This window comes from Oncorhynchus keta, chromosome 7 (genome assembly GCF_023373465.1).
Source record: "Oncorhynchus keta strain PuntledgeMale-10-30-2019 chromosome 7, Oket_V2, whole genome shotgun sequence".
NCBI classification, from domain to species: domain Eukaryota; kingdom Metazoa; phylum Chordata; class Actinopteri; order Salmoniformes; family Salmonidae; genus Oncorhynchus; species Oncorhynchus keta.
The window spans coordinates 47,785,918-47,806,953 of NC_068427.1; the positions used below are offsets into that span (position 1 = coordinate 47,785,918).

The 21,036-nt window shown below is 53.7% G+C and overlaps 1 protein-coding gene across 50 annotated transcripts in view; it reads left to right on the plus strand.

The window, feature by feature from the left end:
- Positions 1–20,621, plus strand: part of LOC118386417 (FHF complex subunit HOOK interacting protein 1B-like) — a 47,089-nt gene extending 26,468 nt beyond the window's left edge. Inside the window, exons 7-14 of one of the 50 annotated variants that reach the window (XR_008140246.1) lie at positions 89–258; positions 1,682–3,103; positions 9,602–9,780; positions 11,526–11,688; positions 17,604–19,227; positions 19,266–19,303; positions 19,342–19,379; positions 19,418–20,621. Coding sequence is in view for 1 of the 50 variants with exons in the window: in XM_052523038.1 (XP_052378998.1) it covers positions 89–258; positions 1,682–3,103; positions 7,969–7,976 (1,600 nt within the window). In the remaining 49 variants the exon portion in view is untranslated. Of the gene's footprint in view, positions 1–88; positions 259–1,681; positions 3,104–7,968; positions 8,242–9,601; positions 9,781–11,525; positions 11,689–17,603 lie in introns of those variants that run through there. The other 49 variants (XR_008140252.1, XR_008140254.1, XR_008140249.1 and 46 more) reach the window with 49 other exon arrangements.
- Positions 20,622–21,036: the final 415 nt, after the last annotated feature.

A 21,036-nucleotide genomic window follows, 5' to 3' on the forward strand; every position in this document is an offset into this window, starting at 1 on the left:
TATTGTTGTCTTACTGCATCTTTTTAAGATTCTACTTGTAATAAAAAAAACACATTATAAATTAAATCTATTATTATTTTCATGACAGGTATCTGCTGCCCTGTACCCATGTGATGTTGAGTCAGAGGCGTGCCATCAGGGACACTGATCTCTATGGTAAATCAGCTGACAAGTTCCTGTCCCTGATCCCAGACTGCTGCCGTCTGAGCACAGCGCCCTCTGCTGAGCGGGAGGAAGAACCTGCCCTTTGGGGGAAAGGTAACTTGACTGACTGGCGACGAACCACGGTTTCTACTGAACAGTTCACTCATTCGAGCAGATGCTCTCATCCAGATTAACTTACAATGTACCCTTTTTCAATACACAAGACAAGCATAAGAAACGGTGTGTGTTTTAAACCATTGTGCTGTGTTAAAGATTTGGACAGAGTTGAACTTCAATTTTAACTATACGTTTTCATTAGAAAGTTTTATGGAGATATTTTGTTATATTTTTTTATCAATGTTTAAAATATATACAGTGGGGCTAAAAAAAGTATTTAGTCAGCCACCAATTGTGCAAGTTCTCCCACTTAAAAAGATGAGAGGCCTGTAGGAAGCTAGGAAAGACCAAGAAAAGGAAGCTAGGAAAGACCAAGAAAAGGAAGCTAGGAAAGACCAAGAAAAGGAAGCTAGGAAAGACCAAGAAAAGGAAGCTAGGAAAGACCAAGAAAAGGAAGCTAGCCACACGGGACTCGTCTGAGGTCTGTAGCGCTGACGTGCCAACTTCTGTCTGTTGCGTCTGAACCGTTTGGGTTCTAAAACTAATTTGACCCCACTGTGGAAAGGGGAGACCCTCACAAACATGTCACGGGATTCGTCTAACGGTAACCCATACACATCAATGGAAGTAGTTTTGTGGCAAATAAGGGGTTAAAAACATATTTATGAACATTTGAACATCTTGGCCATGTTCTGTTATAATCTCCACCCGGCACAGCCAGAAGAGGACTGGTCACCCCTCACAGCCTGGTTCCTCTCTAGGTTTCTTCCTAGGTTTTGGCCTTTCTAGGGAGTTTTTCCTAGCCACCGTGCTTCTACACCTGCATTGCTTGCTGTTTGGGGTTTTAGGCTGGGTTTCTGTACAGCACTTTGAGATATCAGCTGATGTACGAAGGGCTATATAAATAAAATTTGATAATAAATAAATAAAATAATAAATATAAATATAAAATATAAATAATATAAATATAAAATATAAATAAAATATAAATTTAACTTGTCTGTTCGGGGATTCGATCCAACAACCTTTCGTTTACTGGCCCAATGTTCTAACCACTAGGCTACCTGCCTATAGGACAGACACTTCAAAACCTTAGTCCAAAAAGAAATCACAAGGAATATATATTTTTAACCATTTATGAATGTGTTATTTAATGTGTTTCTATGGGCTATAGTGGTAAAGGCCAAATTCAATATATTATGAAATAATTCAAAATAAAAGGTAACTATGGGCATATTTAAAAAAAAAAAATAAAAATAAAAAAAAAGAACATTTTTTAAAAAGACAATAAAAAAATATATATTTGTAACTTGCATTATGTTACACAATGACTCTTGTTTGACTCACTACTTAGATTTATATATAAATGTTGTAAATATGTATATGACTAATGTTCCTCCCTCTGCCTGTCTGTCTGTAGCCCTGAACAGCCCCAGCTCAGAGTCTCCAGTACACCACAAACCCAGCACTCCATCCCGCTTGGCCCTCTTCATGCGCCAGCAGAGCACTGGAGGAGGGCCCTCCACCCCCTCCCCCACCGAGACTGTCCCCTCGTCGCCCGGTGCTGGCCCCAACACCCCCCTGTCCCCAGATAGCCCCATGCACCCCGTCCCAGAGGGGCTGGACTGGGAGTCGGGGTACCTGGAGTACCTCAGGGACGCCCGTAGGGGGGTAGAGCTGTGCTCCTGGGCCTGCCGGAACTGGTCGGCCCCCTACGACGGAGAGGACCCCTCACCCAACGCGGCCCCTCTACCGCCCCCTCCCCCCACCTCCAACCCCTCCCTGGCCATGTTCCCAGAGCACTTCTCCTTCCAGCAGGGAGGAGGAGGAGGAGGAGGTGGTAGTACCTCCCCCAGCCAGCAGAGGGCAGCGGTGGTGGCAGCGGCGCGGTCAGAGTGGAGCAGTACAGAGAGGGACAGTGGAGAGTGGGACGTCACCATCGGTGAGAACAGCTGTATCAGCCTCACGCCCCGCACCAAGAAACGCAGCCTGCAGAGAGAGGATGTCCACCTCCCCAAACCTCTCCATCTCCCTCCTGATTCTGCCTCCCTCCCTGACCCCTCCCTCCCTGACCCCTCTGCTGCCCCCCACCTCCGCTCCGCCCCCACCAAGGGCGCTCAGCAGGCCATCATCAATGGGATGTTGTTGGGTGGGCAGGGGGACAGGTGTAGGGACAGCCAGGATGGAGGGATGGAGGTTAAGAAGGTGAAGAGAGAGTTGGGCGAGCAACGGCATCCTGCTGGGGGGGACTCTAGTCAGAACGGGGAGGTGAGTGCCTTCCCTGCCCCTGCCCAGTCCTGCGGGTCCCTACAGGGCTTCTACAGTGAAGGGAATGGGAGTGGGCCTGCGGAAAGCTCCAGAGGTCTTCCACCACACAAACCGAGTCACACCCAGACTCCATCTGATTCACTGCTCTCAGAACCCCGTGCCAACTCCTCCAACGACAGGCTGACCCTCCGTGCTGCAGCATCCAGCCCTGGATCGGGACCTCCAGAGGCAATGCTCTCTACCCAGTCAGAAGCAGTGGAGCGACTGATCTCTGAGCTCCTGGATGGGGCTGGGCCTGGGGAGGGGGGCCAGCAGGGGCCTGGGGACTCCAACGGCCAGGGCATCAGCATCGAGGCCTTCACCCAGGAACTCCGGGAGCTGGAGGACAGGGTGAGGGAGAGGAGCAAGGGGGTGGGGCTGTTCAGACAGCTGGAGGAGACCACCAGAGACCCCCACTCAGGGGAACCACCGCCCCTCTCTCCCCTGGACGCTGACCTGATGGGGAGCGGGGTAGTGGCTGGAGTTGTGAGGGTGTTCAGGCCTCTAGGACAGCCATCCACTCAGCCCTACACAGGTGAGAAAGACCACCAGGGAGCAGTAGGGTTTTTGTGTCTATAAGATGATGTTGTTTACTGTTCATCTGCTGTTTACTTGCTTATGTGTGTTAAGATGTGAGTTCTCATATTTTAAATTGGTGCCCGAGGGTTGGATGCTGCTCCATTTATTTAATTATTTTGATGTTGGTTTGATGTTTTCTTTTGGTTGACTTCCTATTTTGATGTTGGATGGCATTGCACAGGAAATTAATGTAGACTGTTGCTTCCTTTTGATATTTAGTCTTGTTTTGTTGCCAGTTTTTTTTTTTCTTGTTGGATCTTGACTTCCATTAGTGTGCATGTACACCTTCATCTCCCTCTATTTTCTCTTCCTCGCTCCCCTCTCTCTTTCCCCCTCTCCCTCGCTCTCCTCTCTCTTTCCCCCTCTCCCTCGCTCTCCTTTCTCTTTCCCCCTCTCCCTCGCTCTCCTCTCTCTTTTCCCCTCGCTCTCCTCTCTCTTTTCCCCTCTCCCTCGCTCTCCTCTCTCTTTTCCCCTCTCCCTCGCTCTCCTCTCTTTCTCCCCCTCTCCCTCGCTCTCCTCTCTCTTTCCCCCTCTCCCTCGCTCTCCTCTCTTTCCCCCTCTCCCTCGCTCTCCTCTCTCTTTCCCCCTCTCCCTCGCTCTCCTCTCTCTTTCCCCCTCTCCCTCGCTCTCCTCTCTCTTTCCCCCTCTCCCTCGCTCTCCTCTCTCTTTCCCCCTCTCCCTCGCTCTCCTCTCTCTTTCCCCCTCTCCCCTCTCTCTCTCTCTCTTTCCCCCTCTCCCTCGCTCTCCTCTCTCTTTCCCCCTCTCCTCGCTCTCCTCTCTCTTTCCCCCTCTCCCTCGCTCTCCTCTCTCTTTCCCCCTCTCCCTCGCTCTCCTCTCTCTTTCCCCCTCTCCCTCGCTCTCCTCTCTCTTTCCCCCTCTCCCTCGCTCTCCTCTCTCTTTCCCCCTCTCCCTCGCTCTCCTCTCTCTTTCCCCCTCTCCCTCGCTCTCTTCTCTCTTTCCCCCTCTCCCTCGCTCTCTTCTCTCTTTCCCCCTCTCCCTCGCTCTCCTCTCTCTTTCCCCCTCTCCCTCGCTCTCCTCTCTCTTTCCCCCTCTCCCTCGCTCTCCTCTCTCTTTCCCCCTCTTCCTCGCTCTCAACTCTCTTTCCCCCTCTCCTTCGCTCTCCTCTCTCTTTCCCCCTCCCTCGCTCTCCTCTCTCTTTCCCCCTCTCCCTCGCTCTCCTCTCTTTCCCCCTCTCCCTCGCTCTCCCTCTCTCTTTCCCCCTCTCCCTCGCTCTCCTCTCTCTTCTCTCTTTCTCCCTCGCTCTCCTCTCTCTTTCCCCCTCTCCCTCGCTCTCAACTCTCTTTCCCCCTCTTCCTCGCTCTCAACTCTCTTTCCCCCTCTCCCTCGCTCTCCTCTTTCTTTCCCCCTCTCCCTCGCTCTCTTCTCTCTTTCCCCCTCCCTCGCTCTCCTCTCTCTTTCCCCCTCTCCCTCGCTCTCCTCTCTTTCCCCCTCTCCCTCGCTCTCCTCTCTTTCCCCCTCTCCCTCGCTCTCCTCTCTCTTTCCCCCTCTCCCTCGCTCTCTTCTATCTTTCCCCCTCTCCCTCGCTCTCCTCTCTCTTTCCCCTCTCCCTCGCTCTCCTCTCTCTTTCCCCCTCTCCCTCGCTCTCCTCTCTCTTTCCCCCTCTCCCTCGCTCTCCTCTCTCTTTCTCGCTCTCCTCTCTCTTTCCCCCTCTCCCTCGCTCTCAACTCTCTTTCCCCTCTTCCTCGCTCTCAACTCTCTTTCCCCCTCTTCCTCGCTCTCAACTCTCTTACCCCCTCTCCCTCGCTCTCCTCTCTCTTTCCCCCTCTCCCTCGCTCTCCTCTCTCTTTCCCCCTCTCCCTCGCTCTCCTCTCTCTTTCCCCCTCTCCCTCGCTCTCCTCTCTCTTTCCCCTCTCCCTCGCTCTCCTCTCTCTTTCCCCCTCTCCCTCGCTCTCCTCTCTCTTTCCCCCTCTCCCTCGCTCTCCTCTCTCTTTCTCGCTCTCCTCTCTCTTTCCCCCTCTCCCTCGCTCTCAACTCTCTTTCCCCCTCTTCCTCGCTCTCCTCTCTCTTTCCCCCTCTCCCTCGCTCTCCTCTCTCTTTCCCCCTCTCCCTCGCTCTCTTCTCTCTTTCCCCCTCTCCCTCGCTCTCTTCTCTCTTTCCCCCTCTCCCTCACTCTCCTCTCTCTTTCCTACTCTCCCTCGCTCTCCTCTCTCTTTCCCCCTCTCCCTCGCTCTCCTCTCTCTTTCCCCTCCCTCCTCCTCCTCTTTCCCCCCTCCCTCGCTCTCCTCTCTCTTTCCCCCTCTCCCTCGCTCTCCTCTCTCTTTCCCCCTCTCCCTCGCTCTCCTCTCTCTTTCCCCCTCTCCCTCGCTCTCCTCTCTTTCCCCCTCTCCCTCGCTCTCCTCTCTTTCCCCCTTTCCCCCTCTCCCTCTCTTTTTTCCCCCTCTCCTCGCTCTCCTCTCTCTTTCTCCCTCGCTCTCCTCTCTCTTCTCTCTTTCCCCCTCTCCCTCGCTCTTCTCTCTCTTTCCCCCTCTCCCTCGCTCTCAACTCTCTTTCCCCCTCTTCCTCGCTCTCAACTCTCTTTCCCCCTCTCCCTCTCTTTCCCCCTCTTCCTCGCTCTCAACTCTCTTTCCCCTCTCCCTCGCTCTCCTCTCTCTTTCCCCCTCTCCCTCGCTCTCTTCTCTCTTTCCCCCTCTCCCTCGCTCTCCTCTCTCTTTCCCCCTCTCCCTCGCTCTCCTCTCTTTCCCCCTCTCCCTCGCTCTCCTCTCTTTCCCCCTCTCCCTCGCTCTCCTCTCTCTTTCCCCCTCTCCCTCGCTCTCCTCTCTCTTTCCCCCTCTCCCTCGCTCTCCTCTCTCTTTCCCCTCTCCCTCGCTCTCCTCTCTCTTTCCCCCTCTCCCTCGCTCTCCTCTCTCTTTCCCCCTCTCCTCGCTCTCCTCTCTCTTTCTCGCTCTCCTCTCTCTTTCCCCCTCTCCCTCGCTCTCAACTCTCTTTCCCCCTCTTCCTCGCTCTCAACTCTCTTTCCCCCTCTTCCTCGCTCTCAACTCTCTTTCCCCTCTCCCTCGCTCTCCTCTCTCTTTCCCCCTCTCCTCGCTCTCCTCTCTCTTTCCCCCTCTCCCTCGCTCTCTTTCCCCTCTCTCGCTTCCCCTCTCTCCTCGCTCTCCTCTCTCTTTCCCCCTCTCCCTCGCTCTCCTCTCTCTTTCCCCCTCTCCCTCGCTCTCCTCTCTCTTTCCCCCTCTCCCTCGCTCTCCTCTCTCTTTCCCCTCTCCCTCGCTCTCCTCTCTCTTTCCCCTCTCCCTCGCTCTCCTCTCTCTTTCCCCCTCTCCCTCGCTCTCCTCTCTCTTTCCCCCTCTCCCTCGCTCTCCTCTCTCTTTCCCCCTCTCCCTCGCTCTCTTCTCTCTTTCCCCCTCTCCCTCGCTCTCTTCTCTCTTTCCCCCTCTCCCTCGCTCTCCTCTCTCTTTCCCTACTCTCCCTCGCTCTCCTCTCTCTTTCCCCCTCTCCCTCGCTCTCCTCTCTCTTTCCCCCTCTCCCCCTCTCCCTCTCGCTCTCTCTCTCTTTCCCCTCTCCCTCGCTCTCCTCTCTCTTTCCCCCTCTCCCTCGCTCTCCTCTCTCTTTCCCCCTCTCCCTCGCTCTCCTCTCTCTTTCCCCCTCTCCCTCGCTCTCCTCTCTCTTTCCCCCTCTCCCTCGCTCTCTCTCTCTCTTTCTCCCTCGCTCTCCTCTCTCTTTCTCTTTCTCCCTCGCTCTCCTCTCTCTTTTTCCCCTCTCCCTCGCTCTCAACTCTCTTTCCCCCTCTTCCTCGCTCTCAACTCTCTTTCCCCTCTCCCTCGCTCTCCTCTCTCTTTCCCCCTCTCCCTCGCTCTTCCTCTCTCTTTCCCCCTCTCCCTCGCTCTCCTCTCTCTTTCCCCCTCTCCTCGCTCTCCTCTCTCTTTCTCGCTCTCCTCTCTCTTTCCCTCTCTCCCTCGCTCTCAACTCTCTTTCCCCTCTTCCTCGCTCTCAACTCTCTTTCCCTCTCTCCTCGCTCTCCTCTCTCTTTCCCCCTCTCCCTCGCTCTCCTCTCTCTTTCCCCCCTCTCCCTCGCCTCCTCTCCTCTCTTTCCCCCTCTCCCTCGCTCTCCTCTCTTTCCCCCTCTCCCTCGCTCTCCTCTCTTTCCCCCTCTCCCTCGCTCTCCTCTCTCTTTCCCCCTCTCCCTCGCTCTCCTCTCTCTTTCCCCCTCTCCCTCGCTCTCCTCTCTCTTTCCCCTCTCCTCGCTCTCCTCTCTCTTTCCCCTCTCCCTCGCTCTCCTCTCTCTTTCCCCCTCTCCCTCGCTCTCCTCTCTCTTTCTCGCTCTCCTCTCTCTTTCCCCCTCTCCCTCGCTCTCAACTCTCTTTCCCCCTCTTCCTCGCTCTCAACTCTCTTTCCCCTCTTCCTCGCTCTCAACTCTCTTTCCCCCTCTCCCTCGCTCTCCTCTCTCTTTCCCCCTCTCCCTCGCTCTCTTCTCTCTTTCCCCTCTCCCTCGCTCTCCTCTCTCTTTCCCCTCTCCCTCGCTCTCCTCTCTTTCCCCCTCTCCCTCGCTCTCCTCTCTCTTTCCCCTCTCCCTCGCTCTCCTCTCTCTTTCCCCCTCTCCTCGCTCTCCTCTTTCCCCCTCTCCCTCGCTCTCTTCTCTCCCTCTCCCTCGCTCTCCTCTCTCTTTCCCCCTCCCCTCGCTCTCCTCTCTCTTTCCCCCTCTCCCTCGCTCTCCTCTCTCTTTCTCGCTCTCCTCTCTCTTTCCCCCTCTCCCTCGCTCTCCTCTCTCTTTCCCCCTCTCCCTCGCTCTCCTCTCTCTTTCCCCCTCTCCCTCGCTCCCCTCTGTCTCCTTCCCTCTATCTTCCTCACTCTCTGTTTCTCCCTCAGGGAAATGAACTGTTGGCTAAATCTGCTGCAACGTATCACTTCTCACTTCTGAGACGTGTGTTTTGTTGTACATTTTGTCCCCCGCTTCAAATAAACAAAATATCTCTCCCTCTCTCTCTCTCTGGCTCCCCCGCTCTATCGCTCTCTCTCTGGCTCCCCCGCTCTATCGCTCTCTCTCTGGCTCCCCCGCTCTATCTCTCTCTCTCTGGCTCCCCCGCTCTATCGCTCTCTCTCTGGCTCCCCGCTCTATCGCTCTCTCTCTCTGGCTCCCCGCTCTATCGCTCTCTCTCTCTGGCTCCCCCGCTCTATCGCTCTCTCTCTGGCTCCCCCGCTCTATCGCTCTCTCTCTGGCTCCCCCGCTCTATCGCTCTCTCTGTCTCTGGCTCCCCCGCTCTATCTCTCTCTCTCTGGCTCCCCGCTCTATCGCTCTCTCTGTCTCTGGCTCCCCTCTCTATCTCTCTCTCTCTGGCTCCCCTGTTCTATCTCTCTCTCTCTGGCTCCCCTGTTCTATCTCTCTCTCTCTGGCTCCCCTGTTCTATCTCTCTCTCTCTGGCTCCCCTGTTCTATCTCTCTCTCTCTGGCTCCCCTGTTCTATCTCTCTCTCTCTGGCTCCCTGTTCTATCTCTCTCTCTCTCTGGCTCCCCCTCTCTATCTCTCTCTCTCTCTGGCTCCCCCTCTCTATCTCTCTCTCTCTGGCTCCCCTGTTCTATCTCTCTCTCTCTGGCTCCCCTGTTCTATCTCTCTCTCTGGCTCCCCCTCTCTATCTCTCTCTCTCTCTGGCTCCCCCTCTCTATCTCTCTCTCTCTGGCTCCCCGCTCTATCTCTCTCTCTCTGGCTCCCCGCTCTATCTCTCTCTCTCTCTGGCTCCCCTGCTCTATCTCTCTCTCTCTGGCTCCCCCTCTCTATTGCTCTCTCTCTGGCTCCCCTCTATTGCTCTCTCTCTGACCCCGCTCCCCCTGGCTCCGCCGCTCTATCTCTCTCTGGCTCCGCCGCTCTATCGCTCTCTCTCTGGCTCCGCCTGGCTCTATCTCTCTCTCTCTCTGGCTCCTGCTCTCTGGCTCCCTGCTCTATCTCTCTCTCTCTGGCTCCCCCTGCTCTATCTCTCTCTCTCTGGCTCCCCTGCTCTATCTCTCTCTCTCTCTGGCTCCCCTGCTCTATCTCTCTCTCTCTGGCTCCCCTGCTCTATCTCTCTCTCTCTGGCTCCCCTGCTCTATCTCTCTCTCTCTGGGCTCTATCTCTCTCTCTCTGGCTCCCCCGCTCTATCTCTCTCTCTCTGGCTCCCCTGCTCTATCTCTCTCTCTCTGGCTCCCCCCTATCTATCTCCCTCTCCCTGGCTCCCCGCTCTATCTCTCTCTCTCTCTGGCTCCTGGCTGCTCTATCTCTCTCTCTCTCTGGCTCCCCTGCTCTATCTCTCTCTCTCTCTGGCTCTCTCTCTCTCTCTCTCTGGCTCCCCCGCTCTATCTCTCTCTCTCTCTGGCTGCTCTCCCCCGCTCTATCTTTCTCTCTCTCTGGCTCCCCGCTCTATCTCTCTCTCTCTGGCTCCCCCTCTCTATCGCTCTCTCTGGCTCCCCCGCTCTATCGCTCTCTCTCTGGCTCCCCCTCTCTATCGCTCTCTCTCGCGCCTCCCCTGCAGGTCCGTTCATGGTGGTTCTGTTTGCCAAGCTGGAAAACATGCTCCAGAACTCTCTGTATGTAAACATCCTGTTGACGGGTATTCTGGGCCAGCTTGCCTGCTACCCTCAACCCCTGCTCCGATCCTTCCTCCTCAACACCAGCATGGTGTTCCAGCCCAGCGTCAAGTCTCTCATACAGGTAGGAAGACATCACTATGTTCCCTAAGTCGAACCCAGCGTCAAGTCTCTCATACAGGTAGGAAGACATCACTATGTTCCCTAAGTCGAACCCAGTGTCAAGTGTCTCATACAGGTAGGAAGACATCACTATGTTCGTTTTGATATTTCAACCTGATCAGGTCTGGTGTGGGGGGACAAAATCAACATGCGCGTGATGGTGCACATGAACGAGGGACTGGTCAGCATGTCATACTGATAGGAAGGATCACTATGTTCCCTAACCTTGCTTCCCTCCCCTGCCTCCTCTCTCTCCTCTCCTCTCTCCCCTGCCTCCTCTCTCTCCCCTGCCTCCTCTCTCTCCCCTGCCTCCTCTCTCTCCCCTGCCTCCTCTCTCTCCCCTGCCTCCTCTCTCTCCCCTGCCTCCTCTCTCTCCCCTGCCTCCTCTCTCTCCCCTGCCTCCTCTCTCTTCTCTCTCTCCCCTGCCTTCTCTCTCTCGCCTGCCTCCTCTCTCTCTCTCTCCCCTGCCTCCTCTCTCTCGCCTGCCTCCTCTCTCTCCCCTGCTTCCTCTCCACTGCCTCCTCTCTCTCCCCTGCTTCCTCTCCTCCTCTCTCTCCCTGCCTCCTCTCTCTCCTCTGCCTCCTCTTTCTCCTCTGCCTCCTCTTTCTCCTCTGCCTCCTCTCTCTTCTCTCTCTCGTCTGCCTCCTCTCTCTTCTCTCTCACCTGCCTCTTCTCTCTCCTCTCTCTCGCCTGCCTCCTCTCTCTCGTCTGCCTCCTCTTTCTCCTCTCTCTCGTCTGCCTCCTCTTTCTCGTCTGCCTCCTCTCTCTTCTCTCTCTCGTCTGCCTCCTCTCTCTCCTCTCTCTCGTCTGCCTCCTCTTTCTCGTCTGCCTCCTCTCTTTTCTCTCTCTCGTCTGCCTCCTCTCTTTTCTCTCTCTCGTCTGCCTCCTCTCTTTTCTCTCTCTCGTCTGCCTCCTCTCTCTTCTCTCTCTCGTCTGCCTCCTCTCTCTTCTCTCTCTCGTCTGCCTCCTCTCTCTTCTCTCTCTCGTCTGCCTCCTCTCTCTTCTCTCTCTCGTCTGCCTCCTCTCTCTTTTCTCTCTCGTCTGCCTCCTCTCTCTTTTCTCTCTCGTCTGCCTCCTCTCTCTTCTCTCTCTCGTCTGCCTCCTCTCTCTTCTCTCTCTCGTCTGCCTCCTCTCTCTTCTCTCTCTCGTCTGCCTCCTCTCTCTTCTCTCTCTCGTCTGCCTCCTCTCTCTTCTCTCTCTCGTCTGCCTCCTCTCTCTTCTCTCTCTCGTCTGCCTCCTCTCTCTCTCTCTCTCGTCTGCCTCCTCTCTCTCTTCTCTCTCTCGTCTGCCTCCTCTCTCTTCTCTCTCTCGTCTGCCTCCTCTCTCTTCTCTCTTCTCGTCTGCCTCCTCTCTCTTCTCTCTCTCGCCTGCCTTCTCTCTCTTCTCTCTCTCGCCTGCCTCCTCTCTCTTCTCTCTCTCGTCTGCCTCCTCTCTCTTCTCTCTCTCGTCTGCCTCCTCTCTCTTCTCTCTCTCGTCTGCCTCCTCTCTCTTCTCTCTCTCGTCTGCCTCCCTCTCTCTTCTCTCTCTCGCCTGCCTCCTCTCTCTCCTCTCTCTCGCCTGCCTCCTCTCTCTCCTCTCTCTCGCCTGCCTCCTCTCTCTTCTCTCTCTCGCCTGCCTCCTCTCTCTCGCCTGCCTCCTCTCTCTTCTCTCCTCTCTCTCTCCCCTGCCTCCTCTCTCCCCTGCCTCTTCTCTCTCACACTCCCTCAGGTCCTGGGCTCAGTGAAGAGCCGCATCGAGACGTTTGCAGCGTCCCATGAGGATTTCCCTGCCATGCTGAAGAAAGCCCAGCGCTACCTGGCTGCCAGGGGCAAGGTGGACTGGGCGGACTCACCCATGGGGATGCCCACACTGCGGCGCTCTGATTCTCTGGGTGAGTGAGAGGGCCACGGACACATGCAGGCAGACAGACACACACATACAGTGTATAGTAGCCCATGGGAGTGCTAGAGAGAACGAATAATGCAGACAGGCTGTGATTGGTCCTTCTGTAGCTCAGTTGGTAGAGCATGGCGCTTGTAACGCCAGGGTAGTGGGTTCGATTCCCGGGACCACCCATACGTAGAATGTATGCACACATGACTGTAAGTCGCTTTGGATAAAAGCGTCTGCTAAATGGCATATATTATTATTATTATTATATATTATTGGGGGAAATTGGGTCATCTGTTCTGCTCACAGGGTTACTGGATAGGGTAGGCAGCAGATGAGATTATTACATTTTGTCAAGACACTCCTCACTAGGGTGAATCAGACTCAAACGGTCTGTGTTCTGGCCACATATACAAAACCGTTAAAGGCAGCCGAGTGGTGGTCTAAGACACTGCATCTCGGCGATAGAGGCGTCACTACAGACACCCCGGTTCAAATCCAGGCTGTGTCACAACCGGCTGCGATTGGGAGTCCAATAGTCCCAGCGTCATTTGGGTTTGCCCGGGGGTAGGCCGTCATTGTAATTAAGAATTTGTTCTTAACTGACTTGCCTAGTTTAAATAAAGGTAAAAATACAAATTGTGAAACCATGTCTATATCTGCATCTGTCAGTGGTGCAGCGGTCTAATGGGCGGTGAAGCGGTCTAATGGGCGGTGCAGCGGTCTAATGGGCGGTCTAATGGGCGGTGCAGCGGTCTAATGGGCGGTCTAATGGGCGGTGCAGCGGTCTAATGGGCGGTCTAAGGGGCGGTGCAGCGGTCTAATGGGCGGTGCAGCGGTCTAATGGGCGGTGCAGCGGTCTAATGGGCGGTGCAGCGGTCTAATGGGCGGTCTAATGGGCGGTGCAGCGGTCTAATGGGCGGTGCAGCGGTCTAAGGGGCGGTGCAGCGGTCTAAGGGGCGGTGCAGCGGTCTAATGGGCGGTGCAGCGGTCTAATGGGCGGTGCAGCGGTTCAATGGGCGGTGCAGCGGTCTAATGGGCGGTCTAAGGGGCGGTGCGGCGGTCTAATGGGCGGTGCGGCGGTCTAATGGGCGGTGGGCAGCAGGTCTAATGGGCGGTGCAGCGGTCTAATGGGCGGTGCAGCGGTCTAATGGGCGGTGCAGCGGTCTAATGGGCAGTCTAATGGGCGGTGCGGCGGTCTAATGGGCGGTGCGGCGATCTAATGGGCGGTGCAGCGGTCTAATGGGCGGTCTAATGGGCGGTGCTGCGGTCTAATTTGCGGTGCAGCGGTCTAATGGGCGGTGCAGCGGTCTAATGGGCGGTCTAATGGGCGGTCTAATGGGCGGTGCAGCGGTCTAATGGGCGGTGCAGCGGTCTAATGGGCGGTCTAATGGGCGGTGCAGCGGTCTAATGGGCGGTGCAGCGGTCTAATGGGCGGTCTAATGGGCGGTGCAGCGGTCTAATGGGCGGTGCAGCGGTCTAATGGGCGGTGCAGCGGTCTAATGGGCGGTGCAGCGGTCTAATGGGCGGTGCAGCGGTCTAATGGGCGGTGCAGCGGTCTAATGGGCGGTGCAGCGGTCTAATGGGCGGTGCAGCGGTCTAATGGGCGGTGCAGCGGTCTAATGGGCGGTGCAGCGGTCTAATGGGCGGTCTAATGGGCGGTGCAGCGGTCTAATGGGCGGTGCAGCGGTCTAATGGGCGGTGCAGCGGTCTAATGGGCGGTGCAGCGGTCTAATGGGCGGTGCAGCGGTCTAATGGGCGGTCTAATGGGCGGTCTAATGGGCGGTGCAGCGGTCTAATGGGCGGTGCAGCGGTCTAATGGGCGGTGCAGCGGTCTAATGGGCGGTGCAGCGGTCTAATGGGCGGTCTAATGGGCGGTGCAGCGGTCTAATGGGCGGTGCGGCGGTCTAATGGGCGGTGCAGCGGTCTAATGGGCGGTCTAATGGGCGGTGCAGCGGTCTAATGGGCGGTGCAGCGGTCTAAGGGGCGGTGCAGCGGTCTAATGGGCGGTGCAGCGGTCTAATGGGCGGTGCAGCGGTCTAATGGGCGGTGCAGCGGTCTAATGGGCGGTCTAATGGGCAGTGCAGCGGTCTAATGGGCGGTGCAGCGGTCTAAGGGGCGGTGCAGCGGTCTAATGGGCGGTCTAATGGGCGGTGCAGCGGTCTAATGGGCGGTGCAGCGGTCTAATGGGCGGTGCAGCGGTCTAAGGGGCGGTGCAGCGGTCTAAGGGGCGGTGCAGCGGTCTAAGGGGCGGTGCAGCGGTCTAAGGGGCGGTGCAGCGGTCTAAGGGGCGGTGCAGCGGTCTAATGGGCGGTGCAGCGGTCTAATGGGCGGTGCAGCGGTCTAAGGGGCGGTGCAGCGGTCTAAGGGGCGGTGCAGCGGTCTAATGGGCGGTGCAGCGGTCTAATGGGCGGTGCAGCGGTCTAATGGGTGGGTGGCCCAGCGCCGTCCGGGTTAGGGGAGGGTTTGGCCCAGCGCCGTCCTGGTTAGGGGAGGGTTTGGCCCAGCGCTGTCCGGGTTAGGGGAGGGTTTGGCCCAGCGCCGTCCGGGTTAGGGGAGGGTTTGGCCGGCTAGGGTCTCCTCGCGCTCTAGCAACTCCTTGTGGCGGACCGGGCGCATGCAAGCTGACTTCGGTCGACAGCTGGACGGTGTTTCCTCCGACACATTGGTGCGGCTGGCTTCCAGGTTAAGCGAGCAGTGTGTCAAGTAGCAATGCAACTTGGCGGGGTCGTGTTTTGGAAGACGCTTGGCTCTCGACCTTCGACCTCTCCCTAATCCGTACGGGAGTTGCAGCGATGGAACAAGACTGGAACTACCAATTGGATATCACGAAATTAGGAAGAAAAAGGGGTAAAAGTGAGAAAAAAATATATATGAATAGTAAAATAAATGTCAGACATCAAATGGTTGATGTCTGACATGTTTTGGGTTATTTACTTCTCTTCTGTTGTCAGTCTACCTGTCCTATCCTGTCTGTTGTCAGTCTACCTGTCCTATCCTGTCTGTTGTCAGTCTACCTGTCCTATCCTGTCTGTTGTCAGTCTACCTGTCCTATCCTTTCTGTTGTCAGTCTACCTGTCCTATCCTGTCTGTTGTCAGTCTACCTGTCCTATCCTGTCTGTTGTCAGTCTACCTGTCCTATCCTGTCTGTTGTCAGTCTACCTGTCCTATCCTGTCTGTTGTCAGTCTACCTGTCCTATCCTGTCTGTTGTCAGTCTAATATAATAATAATAATATATGCCATTTAGCAGACGCTTTTATCCAAAGCGACGTACAGTCATGTGTGCATACATTCTACGTATGGGTGGTCCCGGAATCGAACCCACTACCCTGGCGTTACAAGCGCCATGCTCTACCAACTGAGCTACAGAAGTCGACCTGTCCTATCCTTTCTGTTGTCAGTCTACCTGTCCTATCCTGTCTGTCTGTTGCGTCAGTCTACCTGTCCTATCCTGTCTGTCTGTTGCGTCAGTCTACCTGTCCTATCCTTTCTGTATTGTCAGTCTACCTGTCCTATCCTGTCTGTCTGTTGGGTCAGTCTACCTGGCCTATCCTGTCTGTTGTCAGTCTACCTGTCCTATCCTGTCTGTTGTCAGTCTACCTGTCCTATCCTGTCTGTCTGTTGGGTCAGTCTACCTGTCCTATCCTGTCTGTCTGTTGGGTCAGTCTACCTGTCCTATCCTGTCTGTTGTCAGTCTACCTGTCCTATCCTGTCTGTTGTCAGTCTACCTGTCCTATCCTGTCTGTCTGTTGTGTCAGTCTACCTGTCCTATCCTGTCTGTCTGTTGGGTCAGTCTACCTGTCCTATCCTGTCTGTCTGTTGGGTCAGTCTACCTGTCCTAGCCACTGTATGTCTGTATTAGAGGTCGATTAGGATTTTTCAACGCCGATACTGATTTATTGGAGGACCAAAAAAATCTGATACCGATTAATCGGACGATTCGTTTTATTTAATTTATTTGTAATAATGACAATACTGAATGAACACTTATTTTAACTTAATAATACACCAATAAAATCAATTTAGCCTCAAATAAATAATGAAACATGTTCAATTTGGTTTAAATAATGCAAAAACAAAGTGTTGGAGAAAGTAAAAGTGCAATATGTGCCATGTAAAAAAGTAAAAGTGCAATATGTGCCATGTAAGAAAGTAAAAGTGCAATATGTGCCATGTAAGAAAGCTAACGTTCCTTGCTCAGAACATGAGAACATATGCAAGCTGGTGGTTCCTTTTAACATGAGTCTTCAATATTCCCAGGTAAGAGGTTTTAGGTTGTAGTTATTATAGGAATTATAGGACTATTTCTCTCTCTACCATTTGTATTTCATATACATGTACCTTTGACTATTGGATGTTCTTATAAGCACTTTAGTATTGCCAGTGTAACAGTGTAGCTTCCGTCCCTCTCCTTGCCCCTACCTGGGCTCGAACCAGGAACACATCGACAACAGCTATCCTCGAAGCATCGTTACCCATCGCCACACAAAAGCCGCAGGCCTTGCAGAGCAAGGGGAACAACTACTCCAAGTCTCAGAGCGAGTGACGTCACCGATTGAAACGCTATTAGCGCGCACCCCGCTAACTCGCTAGCCATTTCACATCGGTTACACCAGCCTAATTTCGGGACTTGAAGTCATAAACGTCTCAATGCTTGAAGCACAGCTAAGAGCTGCTGGCAAACGCACGAAAGCGCTGTTTGGAATAATGCGTACGAGCCTGCTGCTGCCCACCATCGCTCAGTCAGACTGCTCTATCAAATTTCAAATCGTAGACTTAATTATAACATAATAACACGCAGAAATACGAGCCTTTGGTCATTAATATGGTCGAATCCGGAAACTACCATTTCGAAAACCGTTCCTAGGCCGTCATTGTAAATAACAATGTGTTCTTAACTGACTTGCCTAGTTAAGTAAAGGTGTAAAAAAACAAAAGAAATCGGTGTCCAAAAATTCTGATTGTTGAAATCGGCCTTAATTAATCGATCATTCCGATTAATCGGTTGACCTCTAGTCTGTGTGTGTGTGTCAGTATACCTGTTCTATCCCGTCTGTCAGTTGCCCTGTCCTATCATGTGTCTTTTGTCAGGGTACCTGTCCTTTCCTGTATGTTGTCATTCTACCTGTCCTGTCTGTTGTCAGTCTACCTGTCCTGTCTGTTGTCAGTCTACCTGTCCTATCCTGTCTGTTATCAGTCTACCTGTCCTATCATGTCTGTTGTCAGTCTACCTGTCTGTCTGGTGTCAGTCTACCTGTCTGTCTGGTGTCAGTCTACCTGTCTGTCTGGTGTCAGTCTACCTGTCTGTCTGGTGTCAGTCTACCTGTCTGTCTGGTGTCAGTCTACCTGTCTGTCTGGTGTCAGTCTACCTGTCTGTCTGGTGTCAGTCTACCTGTCTGTCTGGTGTCAGTCTACCTGTCTGTCTGGTGTCAGTCTACCTGTCTGTCTGGTGTCAGTCTACCTGTCCCGTCTTTCTATTGTCAGTCTACCTGTCCCGTCTGTCTATTGTCAGTCTACCTGTCCTGTCTGTCTGTTGTCAGTCTACCTGTCCTGTCTGTCTGTTGTCAGTCTGCCTGTCCTGTCTGTCTGTTGTCAGTCTACCTGACCTATCCTTTCTGTTGTCAGTCTACCTGTCCTATCCTTTCTGTCGTCAGTCTACCTGTCCTGTCTGTCGTCAGTCTACCTGTCCTGTCTGTCGTCAGTCTACCTGTCCTATCCTTTCTGTTGTCAGTCTACCTGTCCTGTCTGTCTGTTGTCAGTCTACCTGTCCTGTCTGTTGTCAGTCTACCTGTCCTATCATGTCTGTTGTCAGTCTACCTGTCCTGTCTTTCTGTTGTCAGTCTGTCTGTCCTGTCTGTCTGAGGTCAGTATACCTGTCCTATCCTAATCACATGCTGTGTCTATCTCTCTTCCAGTGAAGAGCCGGAAACCCTCACTAGGCGACCTGATCCTTCGCCACACCAACAGCCCCACGCGGGCACGCCACGCTGCCCAGCTCGCCCTGGCCCACGTACGAGACGGCGGCCAATCGCTGCACAGTGCCCTATTCCGGGGCGGGTCAGGGGCGTCGGGGCTGGAGAAGCAGGCAGAGGCTCTGAGGGTGAAGAACGCTGTCTACTGCGCCGTCATCTTCTCTGAGTTCCTCAAGGAGCTGGCCGCTCTGGCCCAGGAGCACGCTGTCTCCATGCCCTTCCTCCAGAGCCACGACACTGAGGAGTGATGCTGTCTGTCTCCATGCCCTTCCTCCAGAGCCACGACACTGAGGAGTGATGCTGTCTGTCTCCATGCCCTTCCTCCAGAGCCACGACACTGAGGAGTGATGCTGTCTGTCTCCACGCCCTTCCTCCAGAGCCACGACACTGAGGAGTGATGCTGTCTGTCTCCACGCCCTTCCTCCAGAGCCACGACACTGAGGAGTGATGCTGTCTGTCTCCACGCCCTTCCTCCAGAGCCACGACACTGAGGAGTGATGCTGTCTGTCTCCACGCCCTTCCTCCAGAGCCACGACACTGAGGAGTGATGCTGTCTGTCTCCACGCCCTTCCTCCAGAGCCACGACACTGAGGAGTGATGCTGTCTGTCTCCATGCCCTTCCTCCAGAGCCACGACACTGAGGAGTGATGCTGAAGGTTGCAACCCGATATCAACCCTCCTCCCAGAAGATTGAGAAGCATTGGATTGGTTGTAAGCGTTGTCTAGAGGGAGTTCCTTTCCAAATCAAATCTAATTTTATTTATATAGCCCTTCGTACATCAGCTGATATCTCAAAGTGCTGTACAGAAACCCAGCCTAAAACCCCAAACAGCAAGCAATGCAGGTGTAGAAGCACGGTGGCTAGGAAAAACTCCCTAGAAAGGCCAAAACCTAGGAAACCTAGAGAGGAACCAGGCTATGTGGGGTGGCCAGTCCTCTTCTGGCTGTGCCGGGTGGAGATTATAACAGAACATGGCCAAGATGTTCAAATGCCCAGCATGGTCGAATAATAACAAGGCCGTTATCACTTCCATCGTTGTTAAATCTAGTGTACGTGACGTCTGGGCCTGTATCCGCAAAGCGTCTAAAAGACAGACAGGATAGCGCAGGTAGACTGACACAGACAGACAGAGACAGACAGGATAGGGCAGGTAGACTGACACAGACAGACAGAGACAGACAGGATAGCGCAGGTAGACTGACACAGACAGACAGAGACAGACAGGATAGGGCAGGTAGACTGACACAGACAGACAGAGACAGACAGGATAGCGCAGGTAGACTGACACAGACAGAAAGAGACAGACAGGATAGCACAGGTAGACTGACACAGACAGACAGAGACAGACAGGATAGGGCAGGTAGACTGACACAGACAGACAGAGACAGACAGGATAGCGCAGGTAGACTGACACAGACAGACAGAGACAGACAGGATAGGGCAGGTAGACTGACACAGACAGACAGAGACAGACAGGATAGCGCAGGTAGACTGACACAGACAGACAGAGACAGACAGGATAGGGCAGGTAGACTGACACAAGAGACAGTGGTTAGGATAGGACAGGTCGACTGACACGTGAGACAGTGGTTTGGATAGGACAGGTAGACTGACACGTGAGACAGTGGTTTGGATAGGACAGGTAGACTGACACGTGAGACAGTGGTTAGGATAGGACAGGTAGACTGACTCGTGAGACAGTGGTTAGGATAGGGCAGGTAGACTGACACAAGAGACAGTGGTTAGGATAGGACAGGTAGACTGACACGTGAGACAGTGGTTAGGATAGGACAGGTAGACTGACACGTGAGACAGTGGTTAGGATAGGACAGGTAGACTGACACGTGAGACAGTGGTTAGGATAGGACAGGTAGACTGACACGTGAGACAGTTTAGGATAGGACAGGTAGACACTGACCATATATGGACAGATCCTAGATCGGCACTCCTTCTCTAGGACACTGTGACCATATATGGACAGATCCTAGATCGACACTCCTTCTCGGACACTGTGACCATATATGGACAGATCCTAGATCGACAATCCTTCTCTAGGACACTGTGACCATATATGGACAGATCCTGGATCGACACTCCTTCTCTAGGACACTGTGACCATATATGGACAGATCCTGGATCGACACTCCTTCTCTAGGACACTGTGACCATATATGGACAGATCCTGGATCGACACTCCTTCTCTAGGACACTGTGACCATATATGGACAGATCCTAGATCGGCACTCCTCCTCTAGGACACTGTGACCATATATGGACAGATCCTAGATCGGCACTCCTTCTCTAGGACACTGTGACCATATATGGACAGATCCTTTACTCCCTTCCACCTGCAGGGGGCAAAGTGGAGCACTGATGGGGCTGAGAGCTCCAGTGAAGAGACGAGGGGGAGGGGGACAGTTCATTCGGACAATGTGAAATCAAGAATGGAAATGGAATATATATATATATATATATATACACACACACACACACACACACTAAATGTGAATAGATCTGTAGATCTTGGAGAGTGGTCTGTAGTGTACATACCATAGCAGTGTGGTAGTGTAGCGCTGCACCACATGTGTACATGATGCTCATCAGATGTGTTAAATATTCCGTCTTTTTGAAAATCTGACAACAACGACAACAAAAAAAGACCCACAACCTTAAATTTTCCCTGTTCCTGTTCGCTGAAGCTGGTCAAGCAAACTCTAGATACTCAGCGTTGATCGTCTCAACTGTAGAGGACACAACAGGAAGGGATCTGACCAATGGGCTCAGAGCATCACCTCAGCTTGTGAGATTTAACAGGGAGGGGGAGAGGAGGGGGTCTGGAAAGGGGAGGTGACGAGAAAGGCCCCCCGTACTGTGTACTGGAAAACAAAAGTGGATTTTGATATTTGTATTTATAACCTCTCCATGTTTTATCATCATTTTAGATTTAATTTATATATATTTTTTAAAGAAATTAAACATTTTTCGACCTATCAATGCCGTGTGGGAGCAAAATATGCGTGTGTGCCGTGCATTCTATGGTCATTCACCCGGTGTTGCCAGTCTATTTGGTCATGCACCCGGTGTTGCCAGTCTATTTGGTCATGCACCCGGTGTTGCCAGTCTATTTGGTCATGCACCCGGTGTTGCCAGTCTATTTGGTCATGCACCCGGTGTTGCCAGTCTATTTGGTCATGCACCGGTGTTGCCAGTCTATTTGGTCATTCACCCGGTGTTGCCAGTCTATTTGGTCATGCACCCAGTGTTGCCAGTCTTTTGGTCATGCACCTGGTGTTGCCAGTCTATTTGGTCATGCACCCGGTGTTGCCAGTCTATTTGGTCATTCACCCGGTGTTGCCAGTCTATTTGGTCATGCAC